This window comes from Myripristis murdjan, chromosome 21, assembly GCF_902150065.1.
Source record: "Myripristis murdjan chromosome 21, fMyrMur1.1, whole genome shotgun sequence".
Lineage (NCBI taxonomy): Eukaryota > Metazoa > Chordata > Actinopteri > Holocentriformes > Holocentridae > Myripristis > Myripristis murdjan.
In genome coordinates this window covers 28,998,101-29,023,238 of record NC_044000.1, presented here as the reverse complement: position 1 = coordinate 29,023,238, position 25,138 = coordinate 28,998,101, and the positions used below count along the sequence as shown (strand labels likewise).

At 41.8% G+C, this 25,138-nt stretch overlaps 1 protein-coding gene across 1 annotated transcript in view; it reads left to right on the top strand.

Annotated features, from left to right (window-relative positions):
- LOC115379992 (aryl hydrocarbon receptor-like) overlaps window positions 1–25,138 on the top strand; it is a 45,317-nt gene that overhangs the window by 12,197 nt on the left and 7,982 nt on the right. Inside the window, exons 3-8 of the mRNA XM_030080999.1 lie at window positions 7,680–7,792; window positions 15,267–15,356; window positions 18,091–18,223; window positions 21,257–21,390; window positions 22,025–22,227; window positions 23,716–23,825. Of these exons, the coding sequence (XP_029936859.1) occupies window positions 7,680–7,792; window positions 15,267–15,356; window positions 18,091–18,223; window positions 21,257–21,390; window positions 22,025–22,227; window positions 23,716–23,825 (783 nt within the window). The remainder of the gene's footprint in view (window positions 1–7,679; window positions 7,793–15,266; window positions 15,357–18,090; window positions 18,224–21,256; window positions 21,391–22,024; window positions 22,228–23,715; window positions 23,826–25,138) is intronic.

The window sequence follows — 25,138 nt, the reverse complement described above, 5'->3', positions numbered from 1 at the left end:
ACATTGTCAGTCTTATTAGTAGTTGCCCTTAGTTTTGCAGTATAATAATTCTGCAGAACCAGGAATATGTTGAGGTGCATTTAAAAGAGATGTGTCGCTTTACAGTATAGCATCAGCACTCGAATCTGAAGAGGCAAGTCGAAGACACAGATTTCAATTCATGAAATGAAAACAGTAATGAAAATAGCATGGAAATAGTAATCTGAAATCTGAAAACAATAGCTCAGTTAACATTTTTCTTTGAATGATGGACTTTAATCAGCTGGTAGTTCAGCAGCAGGGTAAAAGAAAACCGAGGAGCCTTTATAAAATCCTGTCAGCAGCTGTGGGCTCTCGGTGTCTCTGAAGGGTGCAGCTGCAGAATGACTAGAAAACAGCGTTCACACACCATTCACACACCACACACATGAACAGGGCGCTTGCACTGGGCAGCCATATCTACCATTAATGAGTGGGGTTTGCTGGGAAACAGGGAGCCAGTGGTTCACTGTGCAGTGTCGCACCTTCTCGGCACAGCTGACACTTTATGAAAGATGACTGCCACAAGGCTCTAGTTACATGAAGGCTGATACAGCAACAGCTGTGTAAGCCTGCATATGTCAGTACGCAGGTTATGAATAGATAGATAGAGGTTTGATAGGTGGATGTACTTTTAAAGGGTTTAAAACAGTACAAGAGTTGCTGTAGGTACTAATACTGTGTAATAATAATAAACTGTGTTATACTTGAAACAATGTTAGAACCTCTGCAGCTCTGGACGGCACCAAACTAGCATTCATGTGTAACACTTAAGCAAGATTTTATCGAAAATCTTGTGTGTGAGTGTGTGAAGTCTTTGTTAAGTCTGTCTTACAGGGTCAAGTGTGTGTTTTTGTTAGCAGGTGTACTTAGTGGTGTTTAATGACACTGTGGAAGGATTCCAGGGCGTCATGCAGGGACTGAGGGGGCAGAACAGAACAAGCACAGAACAGAACATCTCCGCTAATCCTGTTGTAAATAGCAGGATGGGACAAATTGAAAACTGTCAAATATTTGACAAATATTTGCAGTGTGCAAAATGCTTCTGGATCCAGTGTGCCCCCCGAGCGAAGCCCCGAGTGAGACAAATCCCCGGTCCGAGCTGCAGCCTGGCTCTTGGTGGAGCGGTGTCACTAAGCCTTACTCTGGTGGCTCCGTGATGAAGGCTTGGAGCCGAGCCAGGCTGGCCCCTGGGTCACAGTCCCAGGAGGGAATGTTTGGCTTGTGGAGGCGTCTGTGGCTGGACTTCTTTTGATTTTTTTAGCAGGTCTGTTCGGTTCTGTCAGGCCCTGCTCACATAAGGACCTCGGGGCTTCTCAACTGAAGGTATTAGCTGGAGTCGCTCATGCTCTCTGTCTGTAAAACGTGAAATAACAGGACGGCTTATCCATGCTTTCAAACCCATAATTTTTCAGATAGAAATACAAATTCTTTATGATGTTGTTTATTACTCTGTAATTCCTTTAGTGTCCGACCAAGCTGATTCATGATCTTCTGTAATGTTTTGAAACACTCCTCTTGTTCTTCTTCCTCTTTACTCTGTCTATTTCCAGTGCAGCATTCAGGAAGCACTGTGCAGTTTTATCACTGAGCATCTACCGGCAGTTGCCAAGTAGCACTCTCCACACACACACACACACACACACACACAGAGCCAGGCTCGTTTGCATAGTAACTAGAGTCAACTTTGATCGCTGAGACCTTTTTCCCAGCAGGACTTGGTGCTCCTTGTTGTTGCTATTGTTCATAATTGAATTGAGTGATAATTGGTTTGTGTAAGTGCTGTTATTGCATTTAGCTCTGATGTGAATTGGACTTTAGAGACTTTGCAGGCACAAATGCGACCATGAGGGTCCACTGGGGAATTCATGTCATTTATTGAGCAGCAGACAATAAAACAGGGATAATAACAAAGACTGGGAGTGAAGAGAAGGCACACTTTACAACAGGGAACTGTCTCACCAGTGCAAATGCAGAATGGATTTGCCAGTAGGATATATATATATATGTGTGTGTGTGTGTGTAGTGAATGGTTTAAATAAATCAAAAATGTAATTTTAGACCATGAAGCAGACATCTCCTGCTCAGATCCACCACAACACTCAGAGCCAGCCACATCACCACCTCCAAGGAGCCACACCACACGATAGGAAAAAAAAAAAAAAAAAAACGCCCCACAGACGGTTGGAGTGCACGGCCCTTTCACAAACTGTCTGATTTTCAGGGTCACTGCTCGTTTGTCAGGTCTGCTCAATCAAATTCTGGAGCTGACACGTTAGCGAGCGGCGGGCGCTGGGAGAGAGAGAAAAAAAACTCTCAGCTCTCAATTATAACAAACAACACCATTTCTGCCTTTCTTTTTTTTTTTAAATTTTTTTTTTATTTGGTGGCAATATTCATGAAGTCTTGCATCACCGTTTGAAGCGCTTGCAGCTTTCACAGGGCCGGGCTGCCTGACACCCAATCAATGATTTATATTTCACCGATGAAAGATTAAAACAGCACATTTAGGTGATGGCCAGTTTCCTGAACCCGATCTCTCGATGAAAAGCCCCTCATCCGCAGGAAGAAAGTCGAGGCATGAAACTGGCTTATTCATCAGTTCGCCTCATGGACTGGCTGAATTCGCTTTCTAGCACCCAAAGTGGCTCCCTGTCATGCCGCAGTCCGACCTGCTCGTGTCATATTAGGTCACTTTATAGTTTTGACGGATTTATTCCTTGTTGGCCAGCACCTCTGCAGCTCCGTTATGCTAACACAAGCCTATTTGGGAAAGCCAGGCTGTGCAATTCAGTGCACTGGAAATGCCCCTTGGGTGATTTGCCGGAGAGCTATTATGCCACATGTATGTGACGGCAGTGGGCATTTAAATTTTTCATTATGTACACTGCTGCCCACTGAAGCCTGATAACAAGATCTGTTCTTTGTCCTCCTCTGGCCATTCAAGAGGCTTTGTGTTGGCCCACTTTTTATGGCCGGATTATGCTAGTGTAGCTACTACTTACCTGCAGTTTCCGCTCTTTTCACTCCCAAAGCACAAACAAGAGGGGCCGAGGGTCACCGCCATGCAAACAACAGGCAGGGGTGGGGAGGTTGGGGGGTGGGGGGGTTGGAGTGGTGCATCCGCCGACTAGACGGAGGTCTGCGCAGAAGACTCACAGATTAATGTGCCTCAGTGAATCAATCCAACTTTTGTGCTTTGTTGTTACAGAACATTAAAGAACGAGGGAAAACAACTAGAAAATGCAAGTAGAGGGACGAATCTCTACACGTAAAGATCGATGAGTCGAGGAAAGCCCTTTTATGCCTTTACCCTCTTGCCAAAAGTGACCAAGTGTGCGAAAATTACACCATTTAATGGAATTAATGCACAAATTAATCATCATTAATTATCCTTTTAATATTCACAAATATCTGTATCTGTGTTTAAAGGGAAAGCATCTCTCTTGTGTGTCCAGCCAGTCATTTATTCTTGTGGCTTTTTTTTTTTTTTTTTTTTTGACAGCGGCCTCCTGCACCCTTTATTTTCTGAGGATATGAAAAGTTTTCTCCTCTTGTTTGGCTAATATTTTAATTGGCCAGAGAACGCGAGTAGGTTATATCAAACTAGGTTATTTTCTCACAATATTTTTTTTTTCTTTTTCTTTTGTGAAATTACACATTTGTTTGCACCTATGGTTTCTCTTCATTTGATCTTGTACAATAATTTTAAGCGTCAGGTGCAACAGTTTAATAATTCCCATCTGGCTAACCCTAACCCTAATAAAGTGACAATGCCATCAAATTATATAAAGAAATAAATAAAAAAGTACAAAGAAAGTGATCTTCCCATGAAAAAAGCCAACAGTGAGACACAAATTATTTTATTTTATTTTATTTTATTTTATTATTTGGTTTTGTTTTGTTTTATTATTTTATTGTATGTGGTTTTATTTTATTTTATTTTATTTTATTTTAGTTATTTTTTCAAGATTTCCTCTTTAATATTTCATCTTGTGGGAAAAGTTGGTCTATATATTGCAATGTTTTTTTTTTTCGTTCCTCGGTGCTGTATTTGCAGTGCAGTAAGAGGCAACATCAGCGCTGAGCTCAGCGGCCGGAGAAGCAGCTCTCAGCACCAAGTTACCGTAGTGACAATGTGCTGCCGTAGTGCCATCGCGCCACGCATGGCAGCAGACCATAAAGGACTCGCTCACACTCTGAATAAACACACATGACAAGGAGGGTGAGGCTGCAGTTAAATCCATGAGAAACACCAGCGTGAGCGTGGATTTGGCCTTGAAGCCGGCGTGGACGGGCCCACCTAAGTTCACTGAGAAAGCAGGCCAAGACACGCGCATGCGTCCTGCAGCGCTGCCATGCCCCGCAGAGCGATGTGCAGTTATATAAGCCGAAACACAGAGAGAGGGCAGAGAACCTCTGAGATCTGCAGAGGATTACACCGACCTCACTTCGGATGAACCACATCCAAGGTGGGATTCATTCAAATGTTTGTCCTGGAGAGTTTTGAAGGGAGAAGCGTCCTTCACAACACAGCTGACGATACGTTAAAAGGAAAAAGAAAACTAAAGCCAATGAATAAATAAATAAATAAATAAATAAATAAGCAATCAAATCAAATCCATCAACACAAACTGAGCAAGGAAACTATTGCATTTGGATTCCCTGTGTCAGATTTAATACAATAAGAGTCTAAATGAGTTTAATGTTGTAAAGTTATTAATTTTCAAAGTCATTCAAGGCTTGTGGGGCGTAATAAATGAAATGAATCTTCCCAAGTTCACGTTGGTCCTTTCAAAATAAGAGAGAAAAAAAAAAAAAAAACAGTTTAGGGTGTTTGAGAGGTTCCTATGGTGCGGTTTAACAGTGATATAATACAAACCATGGTCTGGGTGAATACTCGTTTCTGATTGGCTCAAGCTCAGGTTTGAGGTCTACCGGTCTAAATTCACACACCACCTATTGCTTCAAAAACACTGCGATTAGTTTACAGCATTGGTGAATCAAAACCAGGCAAGCGGGGCTATTTTGGTGTGGATATTTCGTAGATATGTTGTATTTAATCCAGTTTGGCAAATTCATAAAGTTTACAATTTAGCTCCAGATGCAAAACATAAGCTGAATCAGCAGGTGGCACAGTGCGGGCAAAACTGTGTCACTCCATTAATTAATTATCTCTCCCTTTTTTATTTATTGTTGGTAATTGCCCATGGTGTAAAGAGGATAATCGACTCTGAGGCGAACATTACAGGGTTTTTGTTTTCAGAGGGTGGCTCTCTTTATGTAGTGAGTTTATCGACAGCTGCTTTGTAGCTGAAGAGATGCCGGTGTGTATCTCCTGCTTGTTGGATCATGTTCCCGTCCCGTTCCAGTCCTCTAAATGTTGCTCCAAGGTGGGATCAAGGAGTAAGGTCAGGGGTGTCCCATCAAAGCCCTGTCCCGTGTGAAGGGACGAGCCCGGTCAGAGGCCGTATGTCATCATGTGCACACCTGACGCCGGCCCTCCCCGCCCCGCAGATACACCGCTTGTTAACCCGTCATGGACAACAAAGGAACTGACCCCGCGGCCCGGCCGCCCGATCACGCCAAGACATCACCTTTGGGGTCGAGGGTCATCGTGGGTCACAGCACAGCGCTCGCGTCAGTCAGGGGTCAGAGATTAATGTGTTTGACCACTGCTCTCTTTCTCATGACATCAGCGGAGCTCATCGTCTCACTTCGTGCAGCCAGCGACGCTGCCGTTGCACAGATGCAGCGGCGGGTCACTCACATCACATTACCGTGGTGTCAGAATGGAGCTGATGATGTTTGGATTGAGAAAACTTGTACGACATGAAGCTGTTAAGCAAGTCAAAGAAAGAACAGAATCTCAGATTCTCCCATCACTTGCGAGACATTAGTTACCTTAATGCACGCAGAACTAATTCAAACACACGTGTGCTTGTTCCAGTCAAGCTGCTCAGGTTCTGTGCAATAATCATTTTTTTGCAAGTATGACAGCACATAGTGTTTTAATATTCTTTTAGTTTTTTTTTATTTATTGATGTACTCTTACTCCATAATTTTATTCTTTCATTATTTTATTATTTTATGGCACATGTTTTTTCATACTTACCTATATATTATTTATACTACTTATATGTACTATATGGAATCAGTATTTTGTGTTCTTACTGTCTTTTACATAGTTTAATATCAGCCTAAGATAATTTACCCCGCGGGAACAAAAAAAATATATCTTATTATAAAAACTGTCAACATAGTGAGTATTACTGGTATTATGGTAGCATTTATTTTCCAAGGACAGCATCTCTGCATCTTTTGTCCACTGTTGATCTTACACTCCTGTATTGTCCACCATGTCTGCTGTACACTACACATTTTTATGCAGCACACGAGGTTCAGTCCACCAGTTTACGAGCGCATCGTCTCTTTGGGTCCTTGGACCAAGAATTTCTCATGGACAGCATCTCTTCTGCATGAGCGGCACCCTCTGCCCCCCCGTCTTTTCAACACACCAGCCCCGGCCTGCTCACCCCTCCATATGCCCTGAGTACCGAGCTGGATGGTGCATCCTCAAAAAAAAAAAAAAAAAAAAAAAGTTATGATGTCACGCTGGGAAAAGGAGAATCCCATTAGGTTGAGAACAGCTGGGGCCACCAGCCAATGAACAAGTCAGAAGCAGGAAATGGGGGGGAAGGGTCGGGGGGGGCTGGTTAGGATAGAGGAGGTGGAGTCATGCGGGGTGGAGGTGAGGGGGGGGGGGCGAGCTGAGTGAGCTGAGCGAGCAGCGAGTGCAAATATAGTGACGCCTGAAGGAATTGTCGCCTCATCTCACTCTAATGTGGCGTTAACGCATCTCTGAGGAGGAGGAGGAGGACGGCTCCTCTTCAACAATGCTGTTTTCTCATAATTTTGCCAGCACACATGTGCATCTGACACACACAAACACACACAAACAAGCACAAACACAAACACGAGAATGAACGTGAGGGCAAGTTTGCGGAATAATTTCCAGCTCATTCCAGACGCTGGCCTTTCTTGTAAGAGAGATATTTAAAGACGCAGCATCGCTTCTGACTGGCTGGCTGGCAGAGTTACACTTCACTTGTCAGGGGCCTCTGACACACTTACATGGAAATGCAGAGTGAGGGATCAGGGAATGTAGGGCATGGACGATGTCAAGAGCGAAATAAATTAACTGCGGTCATTGTGTGTTTGCACCAGACAAAGTGTGTACAGCTTGCTCAAAACACCGTTAAAATGTAAGACTGCCACAATAGAGCTTCTCAAGAGACAGTAATGAAGTGCAATGGATTTGTTTTCTACTGTCCTGTATATCGCTGATGTGCTGATACCCACCAACACCATGATGTAAGCAGGTCAGACAACATAAAAGGTCTGGATTCGGAGGGTAATTTTATCAGACTGTATTGGATGAATAGTTAATGAGTTGGGATCGGGCACGCAGGCAGCGCTTAGCCTACTCAACATAAGGCCTTCTGACATTCACAGCAGTGCTTTGCAAACATTATTACAGGACTGAAGCCTGTCTACCTCTCCCCACCTCCACCTCCTCCTCCCATACTGTCCCTCCATCCCCCTCCTCCCCCCTCCCCTCCCCTCTCCTCCCCTCCTCTCCTCTCTCTCTCTCTCCACAGTCGCCCTGAACAGCCGACCGTGCAATGGAGTGGCTCTCAGTAGCAGCAGTGAAAACGGCAAAGTCACAGGAGTAGCAGACACTTGGCTTCCCGAAGGCGAGCTCCTGCTGCAGGTCAGTGTTCAAGGTGTCACACGTAACACTTCAAAAAAAAAAAATCAAAAATCAAAAAAATTTAAATCAATGAATCATTACCACATTCATTTTTAAATGTTAAAATAACGACTATAAACAAATGAAATCAAAAAACGGGCAGCCTCCAGATTGCATTTTACATGGAGTCCACTATATTGGTTGTAAATCAGTTTTTATTGCTTTATGGTGCAAAACAAGAGAGAGGCTGGTGTTTTTCCTAATAAATAAACAAGATCACTCCTGAGAAGATTGGCAGCCTTTAGACTGTATTTTACATACAGTGCACTACATCTGATCTGGATGTAAATCCATCATATTGCTTTATGGCACAAAACAAGAAAGAGTGTGATGTTTTTCCTAATGACTGTAAACAAATGAAATCAAACCTGAAACGGCTGGTAGACTCTTGACTATCTTTTACACAGAGTGAACTATGAGGATTTGGCTGTAAATCAGTTGCTTTCCTTTACGGCACTAAACAAGAGAAAGTGCTTTTTTTCCTCCCGTGCAAACGGAGCTAAAGCTTTCAGAGTCTGTCATCGTGGCAGATGGTGGAAAAGGGAGTGAAAGGCCAAGAGAAGTCACTCCCAGCGCCTTATCCTCCTCAGTAAAGCCAAAGACGCCAGGCAGGGGCAGGAAGAACAGGAAGCAGCAGGGTTTATGGGAAATGGAGTCTTAACTTTAGAAACACTGGCACACAACAATACCGCTGATGTGAGATCGAGGCTGCCAGGCACCTCAACCGTGCTCTCATTCGTTTACAGTAATTACATCAGTGTGACACAATTAATCTGACAGTGCTATATTGTCTGAATCAGATTGCATGACTATTCTCAGCATCTTTCAGTGCACCATAGATCTCTCTGTCTATCTACATTTCCATCTGTGTTTTTATATGAATCCTTCCCTCTCGCGGCTGCAGCCTCATGAAACCTCCCGGTGTATTTTGATCTTACAGTGACTGAACTCTTTCATCGACTCGGAGAGATAATTTGCAGTCAGGACCACACCAGTTGAACAATAAAAGCATTTATAGCAACAACTGGTAATACAGTTTGGCATTTGTGGCTCTGCGCTAAGCTGCTCCCTGCTTACCCAGCAATCATGTTGGCAGTACGGCAGGAGGGCAGCGCAAATCCTCCCCTGGGTGAAGACAGAGCAGCGGCACTGCTCTGCGTTGGCACTTTAAGAGGCCGGGGGGGGGGGGCCCTCGGTTGCAGCCAGAATTAGTGTGAGAGGAGGTCGTTTTGAACTGACTGCCTTGATTGTGATTGGTGTGTGTAGCAATCAGCTGATGGTACTACTTCCTGCCTGAACATGATACTCCATAAACTGACCAATAGCCAACATCTTTGATCATTGAAAAGCATTCCAGTTTCATCACTCAATAACCAGTGACAATCTAATTATTATGGTATGAATGGGCAGCTCTGTTTTTAGGGGTCCCAGGGTCCTCTGTAGCACCACATAGAAGCATGATAGCTATAAATTGACTGAACCGGTTAAGGCCACCAGTGACACACACTAAGCGGTATGCTCTTTCTTTTATACCTCAAGCGGTTAGGCAGCACAACAAGCACTTTAAACGTACATTTGGAGAACTTTTTTAGTCTTATGAGGGTACTTAATGTTAATTTATGATCTTTTTTTTTTTCTTTTGTGTGTGCGAATTTGATGTTAATGTATTAACTAGGCCTGTAACCATAGGCATGCACGCAGTATTTACTTTTAAACTGAGGTCTTGTGGGGGCATGACGGTGGGTATAAGCGCTGTAATTTCCATTTTAATGGATGAAATAAACTTGACTTGATAAAATAATAAAATCTTTTTTTTTTCTTTCTGAGGCCTTCAAAATATACTGAGTGAGTACCGTATTTCCCCAATTAATCGCCCGGCCGCAAATAGCCGCCTGGTTCTTTTAAACACCTGGGGTCTGCACCCATATTGCATATTAAACACCCACCCGAATAACCGCCGGGGTGATTATTTGCATTATATTGAGATAAACCCAAAATAAGGCTACTCACCTTATTTTTGCAGAAGTAAACAGTTAGCCACACAATAACTGTGCGGCACTTCCGTTTTCTGTCAAAATAAGAGCGCTAGCTAACGTTAGAAAATAAAGGTGTACCGTAATCTTAAATGGACCGACTGTAAATATGTTGGACAGTAACTGTCATCACAATAATGGCCTGTGCAAAAATAAATAAAGGCCTGCAGCGAATAGCCGCCTGGTTCTTTTAAACGCCCGGGGTCCAAGTTGATTTTGCGTATTAAACGCTCGGCCGATTAATTGGGGAAATACAGTATTCATGAAACTTCCCCTGTTTTTTTTTTGTTCCCCCTCTGACACACTCCTAGGTAAGCCACAAATCTGCAAACCACAAGTCTGTAGGCCCTGAGTTACTAAAACCTTAAATGTGTGTGTGTAAGTTTTTAACGTTTGCAATCTTAGAACATTGGGAGTAAGTCCTAAATCTAGCATCATCGAGCCATAAACAGCTAACAAAAAGCAGATCAGTGCTGTCAGGATGATGCAAATGTTAGTAAAGTTGTTTTGAGGTTGATCAACGGAGACGTGATTGTACTTAATTGGTCCTACTGATGGCCATTCACACACAAAGCTGCACCAGCTGTGTGTGTGTGTGTTTGCGTGCGCGTGTACTTACCCACACTGGGTGTTGGCGTTGTGTTTAAGATTTTTGTTAACATCTGAACCCTACTTTGCTGACCGCAAAACATTTTGCAAAACAGATGTTTATGGGTTCAGAATCAGGCCATTTCCTTGACTGAAGAGCAAAGAAACTGCGTCATTATCAGAAAACGGAACCTCTGCATAAGCACAGATTGCAAAATAAATCGAAACAGGAATAATGACTTATAATAATTGCTGTAGTTCCTGCGTGTTACATTTCCTGGCTCTTGTTTTCCCTTTTTTTTTTCGTTTTTCCTGACAAGTGCCCAAAATCTGTTTAGGCCGATGACAGGGGCTCAGGGCGGCTTACCAGTCAATATGTCTGGTGCGGCCTGGTGCTCCCTTATTAAATGTTTGTGTACTGTTTGGATAAATGAGTCAGCTAAACTGGTGGATAAAAATGTCCCTGGGTCTCTTCCAAACTTTGACTAAAAGCTCTCTAAAGGAGATCAGTGATTCCGCGGGAATTCATGCCTAAATATGGCTTGTTTTAAATAGAAATCCGACGATTTCCGGCTTGACTCGCGTTTCAAAGATCAGACAATTTTCGTGGACCGCTGGCCTGGGATTGAGCTCATGTAATTAAACTTTCCAAAACCATGTTAAGACTAGACATGGCAAAAAAATGTCAGTATTAATCTTAATTGTGAATGCTTGTTTGCCTCTGTCAGTCAACACCCATCAAGTTTAATTTAACACTTTAGATTGTTTTAGCCAACCGATCAAGAGCTATATCGTCTCTCCAGTCAACACTTGTCAACTCGGATTACTCGTCAATGAAAGATCAACACATCCCACATGGGAGAATTGGTTATTTGCCCCAACTGGACGTTGCACTTTCAGATAAACAGCTCTGCCAGGAGAGGCAATCGACTCACCCCCGTTCTCCGTTCAAGCGGAGCCCGAAAAGAGAAATGAAAAGGTGCCCCTGATTCATGGCAGCTCTGCGCCCTCTGTACTGTATGTGTGATTGAGTGGAGAGCGAGCTAGTTGGCTGCCAAACCTTTTTGGGATCTGCTGGAGTCACTGATTTTCCAGTCCAGTTCCTCCCAATGTGCATCACACTGACATTCCAGAGGACTGGAAACAGCCTGCCTGCCGCAGCCTGACCCTACGAGGGAGGTTTCATTATTATGATAAACCTACATCTCTCCGGCTTGTTAGTTATGAGGGTTGAAAGCTCATTTGGAGAGGGAGGCTTAGTCAGGAAGGGAGGTTATCTTTGATTGAGGCCCTCCTCTTCCTCCTCTTCCTCCTCGTCTTTGGCACACGGAGAGATGAAGGGAGACGGACATCGATTGGTTCGCAGGAGGAAGGAAGAGAGGGCTATTTCTGACCCGAGTCTGAGTTTCTTCACCGTGCCTCACGTCAGACGGTGGTGAATTATGGAGGAGCTGTGAGCATATCAATTATTCAGACCCACCAGGAGAAGGAAAGGATAGGCAGAAAGTATTAATTGTGCTTTCAGTTTTCTCTTGTCATCGCTGAAAACAAACACGAGCAGAGTATTTTGGTTAGAGTTCAGAAAGTAAACCGACAACAGCCCCGGCCGCACGAACGAGCGGCCTCGGCCTCGCTCACATCAGGAGGAGCCGCTTTGGAAATCATCGCTGCCCTCCGTTTGGTTTACAGTCGAAATGAAATCATTTGCAGCTGCCGAGGTCAACGAGTGCACATGAGCAGACGATCTGGCATCAGAGAGACGTGGCCTCGTTTCCTTTTGTTGCATCTGTATCGTCGCGTTAAAGGTTACAACAACAACAAAAAAAAAAATTCACAGTTTCTATGCATGAAAGATATCTAAAAGATTCAGTGTGAGAAAATAAAATCATTACATCAGAAAACAAGAACAGCAACAACAACCTGCTGAAATCCATCCTGAGCACTGTTAGGACACAGCTGCTGGTGATGCACCTTGGATGATCTGCTATTTTTTTTTTTCCTTATTTTTTTCCTTATCTGGATAACTCGCCAAATGTAGACAGTGTGATGTTCGGTGATGTTAACAGCTTCAACATTGACTTTGACAGCAGAAAAGGTTTCAGCGAGGTAGTAGTCTAATAGTCTATGAAGTGTAGCGCCAGCCGTATGGTTTCTCCACAGCACCACTCCGTAGACGACAGCGTTACTCAAAGTTAACAAGCTAGCTTATCCGTCATCATGTAATTAACTTCATTTCGTCATCATAGACAGACAAACCGTGATGCCAATACTTTGCTGAGCATGTATACACGCTCATCTAACATCAACTGTTTACATGAGGGACTCACAATTGAAAAGGAGGTAATTGTATGATGCAAGTCGTGTAGGTAACGACAAAGCGGAGGATGCACGGTGTCCCTAAGCTCCCCCTGCTGGAGCCCACTGGTACTACCACTACTCAAAGTATATCATACAACAGGTATTTTAAACATAAGATAAATTATAACAGGGAAATATACTGCATATTAGGCCATTCAGTGCCCTGCCACTGAATATAGCTGAATGCTGGTAATGCATGTTATTCCATGTGTCACACGTACACACATTTACATGCACATGAGAAACCAGATTTGTCACTTCAGCATCCGTCGAGAGAAATCCACGACTAGTTTGGACTCACCTGCTCCAAAAAATCCAGATTTCATTTTCTTTTCTTTTCTTTTCTTTTTTTTTTTTTTTTAACCACCAGTTGCAACTGACTTGACCTGAATGTTTATCTTGGAAACACCTTGAAAACTAAATTTCATTCTCTGATAGACACCCTGGAAACAAAGATGCATACATTTAATTAGCATTACAGTCACAAACAACAGTGTTTCAGTGCGTCAAAAAGTGGAACCCTGAAGAAAAGTGGGTAAATTAATTATAAGACGTCAAACCGGCTGCATTGAGCGTCACAGAGCGGCGATGAGCACCACAGGACCGGGTTTTGCTTTAAAGGACGCTGCACACAGAGAGGGACTCGGCTGGAGTTTGCCATCGACGTGGTGGCCACTCGATGAGAAACGCTCGGCCGTGACATTTCGTTGTTTATGTTTGTTCTGGACTGCTTACACAGAGGAGGCAGATAATTGCGGTGAATCACCGGTTATTACCAAAAAGAACAACATTGCATCTCTGGCATTAGTCATGCTTCAGCCTGTGGGTGGATTTAGGGAAGAGATGAGTGTGTGCACATGGATGTGTCGCCTGTATCTGTGTGTGTGTGTGTGTGTGTGTATATGTGTGTGGTGGTGGTGGTGGTGGTGGTGGAGGTGGGGGGGGGGTTATTGGTGTGTGCATTCGATGTGTAACTGGAGAAGAGTTATGTTTGTGTCTGTGTGTTTGTTTACTAAATGTTCCCATATGGGCGGGTGGGGGTAGAGTATGTGTGTGTGGGGTAGAGATGGGTGTGTGTGTGTGTGTATGGGGGTGTACTTGTGTGTTAAGTGAGGTGGAAATGTGGGACCAGCTGTTCCTGTTTGAAGAGAAACAATGAGCAAATAATCCCCTCTTCTTTTCCCACACATTATTTTATTACCCATCTCGCTTCGCTCTGACTCATCTTCATTCTGCACATCATATTTACTGACCGGGCGGCGCGGCATGCACAAGTTGTGTTATAAATAAATGAATCGGGCCAGCTCCCTGCTTTGGAAAGTACGCCAGCAGGGTTCAGACGGAATGGGCTTCAAACACAGATACAAAACCTGAAGCTGCTGTTGATTTTCTCTCATATGCAGAATCTTTAAAACTGACCGCTTTCATGCCAGAAAATGACAAGGACACATTTTATTTAGTTTTTATTTAGTGTTATTTAGTCCAGAAGTAGAATGGAAAAAAAAAATGAATAGCAAATAGTAAGTAAACAAATAATTCAAACATAAATTAATTGTAAAATAATTCAATACAACTTATTGTGGTGAAAAATATTAAAAATCCTTTAGTTAACTGGTCAGTTGAGATTAGGACAATACATACAGCTCATCAGGTGCCAGTCAGTAAAGGCAGTCCCAGTGTTGCACTGTGGGTAATGTAGTGTGCACAGTGGGATATAAGCGTTCCACATATCAACAAATATCAGTGATGTTATATCCATATCCAGATATAGTCTCTTTTAAAAATGATATATATTCAGCATATTCAGTGTTTACTGCAGATTTTTATTCTTACCGGGTGAAAAAACAAACAAACTCTGAAATAGCCTATAGACTGTAATGTAAAACTAAAATTCTCCATTAAAAATCCAGGACAACAGCCAGTTATTATAATAAATGATCAAAATAACCTTTTATGGAATCAAATCAAATGTCACATCAGAATCAGAGACAAACAGGGCAGTGTTGGTCATCTCTCCAGTAAACTCTGCACAGCATCTGATCCATGCTGTCAGAGAACAGTCACAAAACAGATTCAGAAAGTTACTGTAACAATAATAATAATAATCAGTGATTTGAATCTGTGAAATAAAACGTTAGGTTTAAGAATATGGTTCGATCATCCATTTTGATGGCTGGTATTAATGGACAAATTTTCGGAAGATGTTTTGTGATGTTTTTCTGACTAACATGCTCATCCTGTTTGGTGGAATATCGCTCCAGTCTCGTTTTTAATGAAACTTCAGATTCTGCAAACCGATATTTCAGTCTTTGTGTGTTAATGAGAAAGAAATCCCCACAATGCAATCACAAAGGTGCATGTTTGATGATAATCTGTGTATGATCTGACAGCCGTCGTGTGATGAGGTGAAGGAGCTGTGAATGTGTGTCTGACCGTGTTGCATGTTTGACCTGCAGGCTCTCAACGGGTTTGTCCTGGTCGTCACCGCCGACGGGACCATCTTCTACTCCTCTCACACCATCCAGGACTACCTGGGCTTCCACCAGGTACCGTATCTCTGCCGGCCTTTCGGCCTGAACACGCGAACACAGCAGGGCCTCCCGCACGGCGCAGGACCTTAGCTCAGTGGCTCGTCACGTTCCTACAGGAAAAACAGACAGGACAGTTTGATCGCCTTTGGGGTCTTGGCTGGCTAATGCCATTAAAGGCACTGGGTCACAGCAGTTAAACATGCATTCAGCAGAGCCAGTTCAGTGTGCAAACACACTGCTTCTTCACGAGGCTGAGCTGTTTTGGCATTTATGAATTTAATATGCCGTGATTGTGTGTAAACCTCCTGAGAGATGATAAACTATCAGATTTATTCAATAGATTGGTGGGTTTATTCATTGATTCATTGATTTCTGGCTCCTGAGAGGGGAATGGAAATGATTTTAAACCACTTTGTATTTTGCACAAGGTGCCTGTTGCTCAAGGGGATATTTGTTTGTTAAAAGTCCTTCTCTGCACACTGTAAGCACAGAGCAAAGCAGTAATGTGGGATTTCCTCAGATTAAAGGTCCTGCCGTCCTAGCTACCCCCCTGCTTGTCACAATGAAATTTAAAAAAATCTCATATTGTGCACGTACTTAACAGCAAATGCCCTCCAAAGTGTCCAACATCTTTATTTCCTTGTGTTTTTCTATTAAAATATCATCATTTACTACTGAATTTTAAGTTATTACATCAAATCCCGCCATTGTGGGTTTTTGAGTCATTCCTCTCATTATATAAAACCTGCTGCTTGATAACCTCCAAAGTGACAGAGTGGCAGCGTGATTCAGCAGCGAAAACCCATTTTCCTTCTCCTCAGACACGGTGATGCAGCTGTGGTGACTCAGATAACTTGTTTTGAAGAAAGAAAGAATCGTGAAGCTCAAGATGATGTCACTTTCAAAGTTTTTTTTTCTTATAGTCCACAGCCCCACTTTTGAAAAACATCCCTTAATGAGACCATCCAAAATTCACGTTTTTGCTGATAATTGAGGTTCATCCTCTCCTGCCTGCTGGTGCCTGCACACAGTCAGATGTCGGGGTTTGTTTTCCTCTCTCCAGAAAAAAAAGCAGTTTCCTGTCATTTACTCTTGTATGAAAAACAACCTCCACCAAGTGACATGATCCATCACAGAAAACATGAAGACTTCATTTGGTTTGGTCGTATCGTATCGTCAGAAACAGGACGAAACCAATCACAAATACGTTTTAGTTGAGTATTTGCTTTTCTGACACTTTTTTACTTTTTCTCCCTACATTTTAACACAAATATCTGTACTCTCTAGTGGCTCATTACTTTACTTTCAATGCATTCCAGGGGAGTTATCAGTTGTTTTTATTTTGCACTATTCGCCTTCCAGACATCAAGACCGATTTGCACCTAAATGGACGGGACAGTAACACATAGGAGAGACAATCCCTGGGCGTATCCAGCCGTGCATATCATAACAGACGTAACAAGAGCAAACAGGCAGGAGAGGGAAGTGTCGTCTAGTAGATGAGGAGCCCGTGAGAGGGAGAGCTCGCAGCCACGTGGATGGAAGTGAACCAGCCAGCATTACCGACAGAGCGGATTCAGAGCAGCAATTAACAGAAACAACCGCGTGTCAAGAAAACAAACCGTAGAAATGTCCCTCAGAAGGCCATTTTTTACTTTTTCACTTTGAGTACATTTCAGTGTCTGTACTTTATACTTTTCTCTTGAGCAAAGAAGTTGAAGCAGTACTTCTACTTTTACCAGACCCTTTTCATACGCAAGCATCTGTACTTCTACTTGAGTAAAGAATGTGTGAACTTTGCCAGCTCTGGTCAGAAACACCAGATTTACCGTTACACATGACTACGAGAGTGAGAAAATTGGAAATTCTGATATCTGAGTTTACGAATTCATTACTGCTTTCTCTCTCTGTGGCAGAATCTCTGTTCCTCATTTTTCTGCCTAAATTGAAAGCAAATTTTTGGTTTTTGGTCTTTGTAACTGTATAAACCCATAGAAAGAAACACATTTTTCATGCCGTCATGGTTGCTCTCCTTGTTTGATGCTTTCAGGTTGCTATAGTTACCAAATATTTCCATCCAAGATGCCAAGCAAGGCGGAAGTTTGCAGTTCTGACATCGCATGTATAAGTTTTTGTCATGCACATGAAGGCACAAATAGCTCAGTGCACACATATGATGATACTGTCAAACACCAGTGTCAGTGTCTTCTTACTTACAGCATCTTTGTTTGATGCATCCTATTGCACGGCAGATCACATGGTGCAGTGCAGTACACACACACACATCCACACGCAGTTTGAAACCGACTGTCCAAAAGTGGCGGGTCTACATGGAGGGTTTGCGTGCGACGTCTGCTGGGATCGGCCGGGGGTCTCGGGTTGAGCCGGGGTCTGCGCCCTGCATGGGGCTCTGTCCAGTCCCACAGAGACCGCTAGAAAGACCTGACCTATTTATAGCTTGGCCTTTAGTGGAAACCACCAGCCACGGCAGCAGGCACGAGCAGGCAGCTCGACCCAGCAGGACAGACTCGGCCTCTTGTCTTCAGACGGCTGGAGAGCAGGGAGCAAGCGGAGGGAGTGGTTGAGGTCATGAAACAAAAACAGCAACAACAAAAAAAAACAAAACACCAAGGCGTCTCACACACATCAGCGCCCGAGGGCATTTATTTGTATTTCTCCCTTGCTGTAATATTATGTTTTGCACAATGCAGCATGACAGTTTACTCCTTTTCTCTGTGGCTTTCCTCAGACTGATGTGATGCACCAGAGTGTTTATGAGCTGGTGCACACAGAGGACCAGCAGGAGCTCAGGAGAAACCTGCACTGGGCACTAAACCCTCCCCCTGCCACCATCGCCGCCATGACTCAGGATTCCCCGCAAGGTGACGGCGCTCTCCTCCTGTCTTCCTATCATAAGCCTTCAAAAAAAAAAAAGTTTCAGTCAGTGTAAAGCTTTACAAATCATTTGGTAATCCTAAACAAATCCTTAATGTAGCATATAAAATGTGAAAATGTGTGCAACAATATAATGGTAATAATTAGTTTCATGTGTAATGAGTAAACATGAATTATCATTTCATTATGAAATAACTATTAACTAAAGTTTAATTAACTATCAGATTACCATTTATTATTGATGGTTATTATAAAGTGTTAGCTGTTTTTCTCTTCACAGTTTCATTGCTGATGTTAAATAATGACAATAAATCCTTGAACTTTATATTCCTGAACTGAGCCCTGCCCCTAGAGCGTAGACCTTTTTGAAAATGTGAAATATGACAGATTGTACACCTGACAATATCTACAGTGCATAGTCTAATTTGTGTTCAGAGTGACTTTAACAGCAATAGTAACAGCTCAAAGTGATTTACATACACTGAGTGCTTCACATGTCAGTAGACAGACTGAACATAAAAACAGGGATAAAATGCTGTAAGTAACATAACATAAGATGGAAAATCAGCTGCTTTTCTTCAATACTGTGTTAGGGTTAGGTTTAGCAACAATGAGGAACGAGACAAAAATCTCTCATGCTATTGTCACACTTTAAAAAGAAAGTTAAAAGATGGAATATATAGAATGCATAAAATCAAAATATTAAAAAAAAAAAACATGTCAAAGCTAAGGAAGCATGACAAGCCTCCATACTTTTAATTGAAAACTCTGAAAGTATTTGCCATGATTGATTGATTTTATTTGACAAATTAAAAATATGGCACACGAATGTGCACACACTACAGTGAAATTAGTCAGGATATCACAATAAAGTCACATGACTCATTTCCATTTGAGTCCTTGAAATTCATGGCTAGGAGGCAGGCAAGAGTTGATAATAGCAGGCCTCTGCAACTGATAAGTCATATTTTTCCCTAATACATGCAGATAAATGAATACATAAATGAAGAAAAAAGAAAAACAGCACAAAATGAAGGTAAATAAGTAAAACCCACAAGTTCAGAAACCCTAAATACTAAATACTGGATGTTTCATCATGATAAACACACAGAGCAAGGACAAACTGCAGTGTTTAAGCATCTGAAGCAGAAATAATTTGAGGGACAATTCATTCACCTCCAGATTTTTTCCCCCCTCCCACCTCATTGATCTCCACGGCTGCTGCGTGTCCCACAGTACACATACTGCCCCCCCCCAACATCAGATGGATAGTGTAAGCACAAACATGTTTCGGCATTAAGCCATAAGATCATTGCTCAGGTCAGGTCACATGACCCTGTAATCCTCACTGTGGCTTACGAGGTGAAGTGGTCCCAGATCTCTCTGTGGGCTTTAAGATACTTACAGGCCTGTGCACCCTCCACTAGAGGAGCTGTTTACAGTTTCCCAATGAACTGGCACAACAACCGTCACATGACACGTTAAGTCAGCACTAGCTCAAGGCCTAATTGCATAAGTGCATTTTCGACAATGGAGGGCTGCCGACAGTAGGAGAGACGCTGAAGAAATCCAGGTCAAGAATGACTGAAGGGGGCAGCAGGGCCAGGTTGGTGTTAAACTGTTCAAGTATGCCTAGTATTTTAACAGTTGTCGCATTATTAAGCAATGTCAGTGCATGTTAAAATGTACACGGGATTAAGTTGTGAAGTGAGTCCCCAGAGTGAGCAGGACAGTGAATACCACATTTGTCATCAAAGTGGTAATCCACTTTGGAGAGTGGGGTCCCTCTTTCTCATGCTGCCTCCATTTTGGTGCAAAATGGTTGCTCCTGTTCTGTTTCCGCACTGCATCTCCCAGACATCTCCTGCCAATCAAACGGTGTGGGCGGGGCTGTGACTTCTCTCTGCTTTTTTTTTTTTTTTGATAAAACAATTTCAAAAACTTTACTTCACATCAGTTTTGGCAATTATACAGGGTGTCCACAAAGTCTCTTTACAATTTAAAAAAATGTATTTCAAAAGCAGTTGATGAGATATGTTAATCAGATTTGTTCTATGTACTCAGTGGTTATCAAAGTTTTTAATCACATTGGACATCAACGACCTGAAGCAAAAGATCACTGATGCCATTGCCACCATTGATGAGACTATGCTGCAGCGAACATGGCAAGAAATCGAGTACTGTCTTGATGTGCTTCGTGCAACTAATGGTGCCCATATAGAGGTGTATTAAATGAAGCAAAAAAAAAAAAAAAAACTTCAGTATCTACTTCTCATTTTGTAATAATTTCAACAGATTTGTCTATTCATTTGTTTTTGTAATAAATTTGTTAAACTGTAAAGAGACTTTATGGACACCCTGTATATCACAACAGAATCAAGTACATAACAGAAAGAAACATGCAAATAAATTGATAAATGAATAAATAAATGAATAAATAAAAATTAAGAGTAAATAAATAGACACAAATAAAAAAATTAAAATGATAATCAGAATTCAGAGAAGAAAAAACAAAACAAAACAAAACAAAAAATCCAGGCTCCAAACAATTTCCATGATGTTCATCATCAAGACAGCTGTCTCTGTTATTCTATTATAATCTTCTACTTCATTTTTCCTCGCCAGTCTCAAAGTCACATTTTGACCAACTGGATCACAAATAAAGAAAAAGATCAATAAAAATAAATAAAACAACATTATACTATAATTAAAATTAAATACTACAATTTAATTCACTATGAATACTGAATTAAATTAGGATATTATATAACAATATGTATGCAATAAGTATGACATTTCAATACGTAAATATGCAACACAGAGCAAAATATCTCTTCATATCAGGATTCGTAGGGAAAATAACTTCAAATGAGTTTCTGCAGCTGAATGAAGGAGTTTGAAAATACACCGGTCTCTGACAGAGATGAGACAGTCGTCAGCGTAGAAAGATGGATATTAAGAGTGGATCACAGAGCCAGGTCCTGACACTGGTTCATATATCTATTTTTTTTCCCCCACAGAGATGGAGCCTGACAGCAGCACGTCTCTAGTCACCTACAACCCGGAGCAGCTTCCCCCGGAGAACTCCTCCTTCCTGGAGAGGAGCTTCGTGTGCCGCTTTCGCTGCCTCCTGGACAACTCCTCCGGCTTCCTGGTTGGTTAAATGTTAAAACTGTCAAGCCTCATTTGTGTTGGCAGTGTGTTGAGCTCGTATTGAGTGTCATTGACTGTAGTGCTCACAAGCCATCTTGAAAAAGGAGAATCCTGCACGCTGCCTCCAGCGTTAACCCCCGATGTACCCCCAGGGTAGAAATTAGGGCTGCAACTAACGATTATTTTCATTCTTGATTAAGCCAGTCGTTATTTTTTTAAAATAAAATGATTAATCGTTTAGTTTATAAAGTATCAAAAATAACATGACAAATGCTCAGGGGAAGACAGCAGACCCCAAAGTGATGTCGCCAAATTGCTTCCTTAGTCTGACCAAGCCTAAATAAAAAAATAAATAAATAAATAATAAAAAAAGGATTTTAGTAATTTTATTAGAGAAAAATAAGACAACCTTAGCATCTTTGCAATCTTAGCAGAGCTGGAATCACCAAATGTTTGGCATTTTTATTTAATAAATGACTAAAATGACTGACTATTGAAATTTAAAGTGATACGTTTGAAAATGAGTATATTTTGAGATTCAATGTATTGTTTTTTTCCTGGAAGAATTAGTGATTATGTTATTTGAGGCATCTACTGGTGCACTTTTGAAATAATTTCTCTTCATTTTGTCCCAGGCGTTGAACCTCCAGGGCCGCCTGAAGTTTCTGCATGGCCAGAACCAGCGGCAAGAAAACGGAGGAAAGGCGCCGTCACAGCTCGCCCTCTTCGCCATCGCCACTCCCCTGCAGCCTCCGTCCATCCTGGAGATCAGGACCAAGAACATGATCTTCAGAACCAAACACAAGCTGGACTTCACTCCCATGGCCTGTGACGCAAAGTAATGATGCCTGCAGAGACCTTGCTAGATTCCACATGTGTGCACACGGCATAAATATCCACCTTAACAAGCCATTTAGTTTTTGAATTCAGAGTTTTCTTGAATCATAGACCTTGATACCAAAGGAGTGATCTGCATTATTATATGTTGATTAATGAAAATTCTCAAAACAGCTGAAACCACACTTTTTTTTTTTTAAACTTCCATTTAAAATGTACATTTTCAAGTAGGATTGGGCAACGTCCAAAATGTAATATCGTATCACAATATTGTTTGATATCACAATATTGCAATATTCATTATTATCATGATATTGCAGTGGGGGCTGATTCTGTGGTGTTGGCTCAGCAAATGCCATCGTATGGCAATGGGACCTGACCTCACAGAAAGATTTGAAAAATATTAACTTACCTGAGACTTCATTTAAAAGCCGAGCCAATTAAACATAGAGGTCTCTCTCATGTTCACCATGCCTAATGTTTGCATGTGATGTGTGACTTAGAGATAGCAGTGAAAATGCCTTTCATCGTGTCTGTTGTGGCACAGATTTCAGCTCCACGGACAGAGAGCAGAGATCCAATTATTAGTCATTTGTTGAAACCACAGAAAATAATGGTCATTTCAAGTATGTAACCAAAGGGGTCCTCAAAACACAGCAAAACTAAAGGCAAATTTGGCACAAAAATAGGCAAATTTATTGTCGTTTCAAAGTACTAAGGCCCAACCATGCAGGCTGATTTCAGTCTTCAATGAAATGTATTAATTTATTCATTACTAGAAAAAACTTCTACAGCTGCAGACATCATTTGAGCCGGCCGATGGACACTTATCTAAAGCAGCTGGGAGAAATTCTTCCATAACATACAGTCAAAAATCATGGAGGAATAATAGATTCACTCATTGACTCTCATATTTACTGACAGGCATTTTATTAAAGGTCTATTTACTTCTCATAGACAAATACACCTGAATGAGCAGATGTTGTGTGCATAAACCTGATTACAAGGAACGGCAGCTGCCATTCCCATTTGATGTCTACAGGTCGATTCAACAATCCTAGTATCAATCCAGCATTTCAAAGTCTGTTTAATTTATTTCATCTTTCTTTTACTTATCTGTAAATCTTCTTCTTAAATCTCAGGTTCAATACTGTAGAAAATATTGCACATACCTGCAAATATCGCAATATCTGATATTACTGGATATCGGCCAAAGCCTAATTTCAGGACTCAACACCAAATGGCCTGTCAAGATGGATATGAATAATGCAGTAGAGGGTAATGTTACAGTCACATGAAAAAAAAATAATGCTAGTGGGGTGAAAACCAAGTACAGGATCCAAAGGGCGGTATTGAAATCCTTGGAGTGCATTTTGGTGTAACTGTGGTTTTGAAAGTCATTCGCTGTGTACAAATGTAAGACTGCACCTATTTGCTGTACTGTCAGTTGTCTTTTGGACATGGGTTTTTTGTCCTTTTGACTTTACAGGGGGAAGATCGTCCTGGGGTACACAGAGGCTGAACTTCGTGTGCGAGGGTCTGGATATCAGTTCATCCACGCAGCAGATATGTTGCACTGCGCAGAGAACCATGTCAGAAGTAAGTTTGGTCCCAATAAAACCAGTAATCACAAAAAGTAGGTATCGATCCACCTCTTGCACTGATATTTTAATCCTAATTAATACATCAAGCGCAAGAACATCCAGCCATTTTCCAGCTGTTCAGGTAATTTTCTGTGAAAGTGGCATTTGCAGCCTGCATTTGCAGTATGGAGGAGAGACTTATGTTAGATTACTTTGTTGTGGTGTCAGTTATTGATTTACTTAGTTATATTTTCAAATAAGTAACCTCATACTTGGCATCAGTATTTATCCTGATTCTTTTGTTAGTGCAAAAAACAAATAAATCAAAAATCCCGGCAGTTGTTTCTACATGTAATTCTTTCATAACTGCTCAGTTGCGTGTAATCTTATTTATCTTGCAGAATACTGACCCCAAAATTTTGCTTTGTTAGAATTAGCCCTTTCAAAAAAGTATCGGAGGTCTGGTCTGACCTGGTCAAAGATTCTGGTCAGAGAGTTCAGACAGCTTTCCCAAGTAATCCTGCTGGATTACGGACCAGATTGAGCAAAGCTGCAGAGCTGCTAGAGGATAGGATAGGACCCACAAATCCACTGCATGAGCAAAGCATCAGAGATGATCCATATACCAACACAGCCACACAACACTGAGAATAATGCACAGCTCAGCAACGTGAACTGCCGCTCTCGCCTCGCTGGGGTCACTGCAGTGCAAAGGACCGAAGACAATGTCACCGCAAAGTTGCCATCATCTGTCAGTTTAATCTCTCCCCAACGTCACATCAACTTATTTATTAAATCTGCTCTAGGCAAGAGTTTTATGTAAAAATACTCCCGTCTTATGAGTGGAGCTGCAACAGAAGTCTGTCTGTGCTAAATGAGACACTGTAGAGTCACCTTATTTCCCCCCAGATGAAATTCGGGTGGCAATATAGTCACCAGTGACAAAACCTCTTCACTTTCAGGCATATTTTTATAATATCGTCAATCTGTGATGTTCAAGGAAGTCCAGATCTTATTTTGTGGTGAAGTGTTGTTATTCACTTTTTTGGTGTACCCACTTTCCCTCAACCTGCTTAATCTGTTTCTACTCAAGTGAGCACTTTCCTACATTTCCCAGAATGCCTTTTAAGCAACCTGCAGAGAACCAAACGTGAATTTGTTGTATTTCAAATGCGTCTTGTATGTGACTGCAGTAAAGTTACTGGACATTCTGTCAATATTCAGTTTCTATCCTTAGTAAACTATAGAATAAACAAGTGAAATCATGCTAGGGAAAATTTTTTTCAAAGCCACGATTTACTAATTCATGGCCACGAGATATAACTCGCT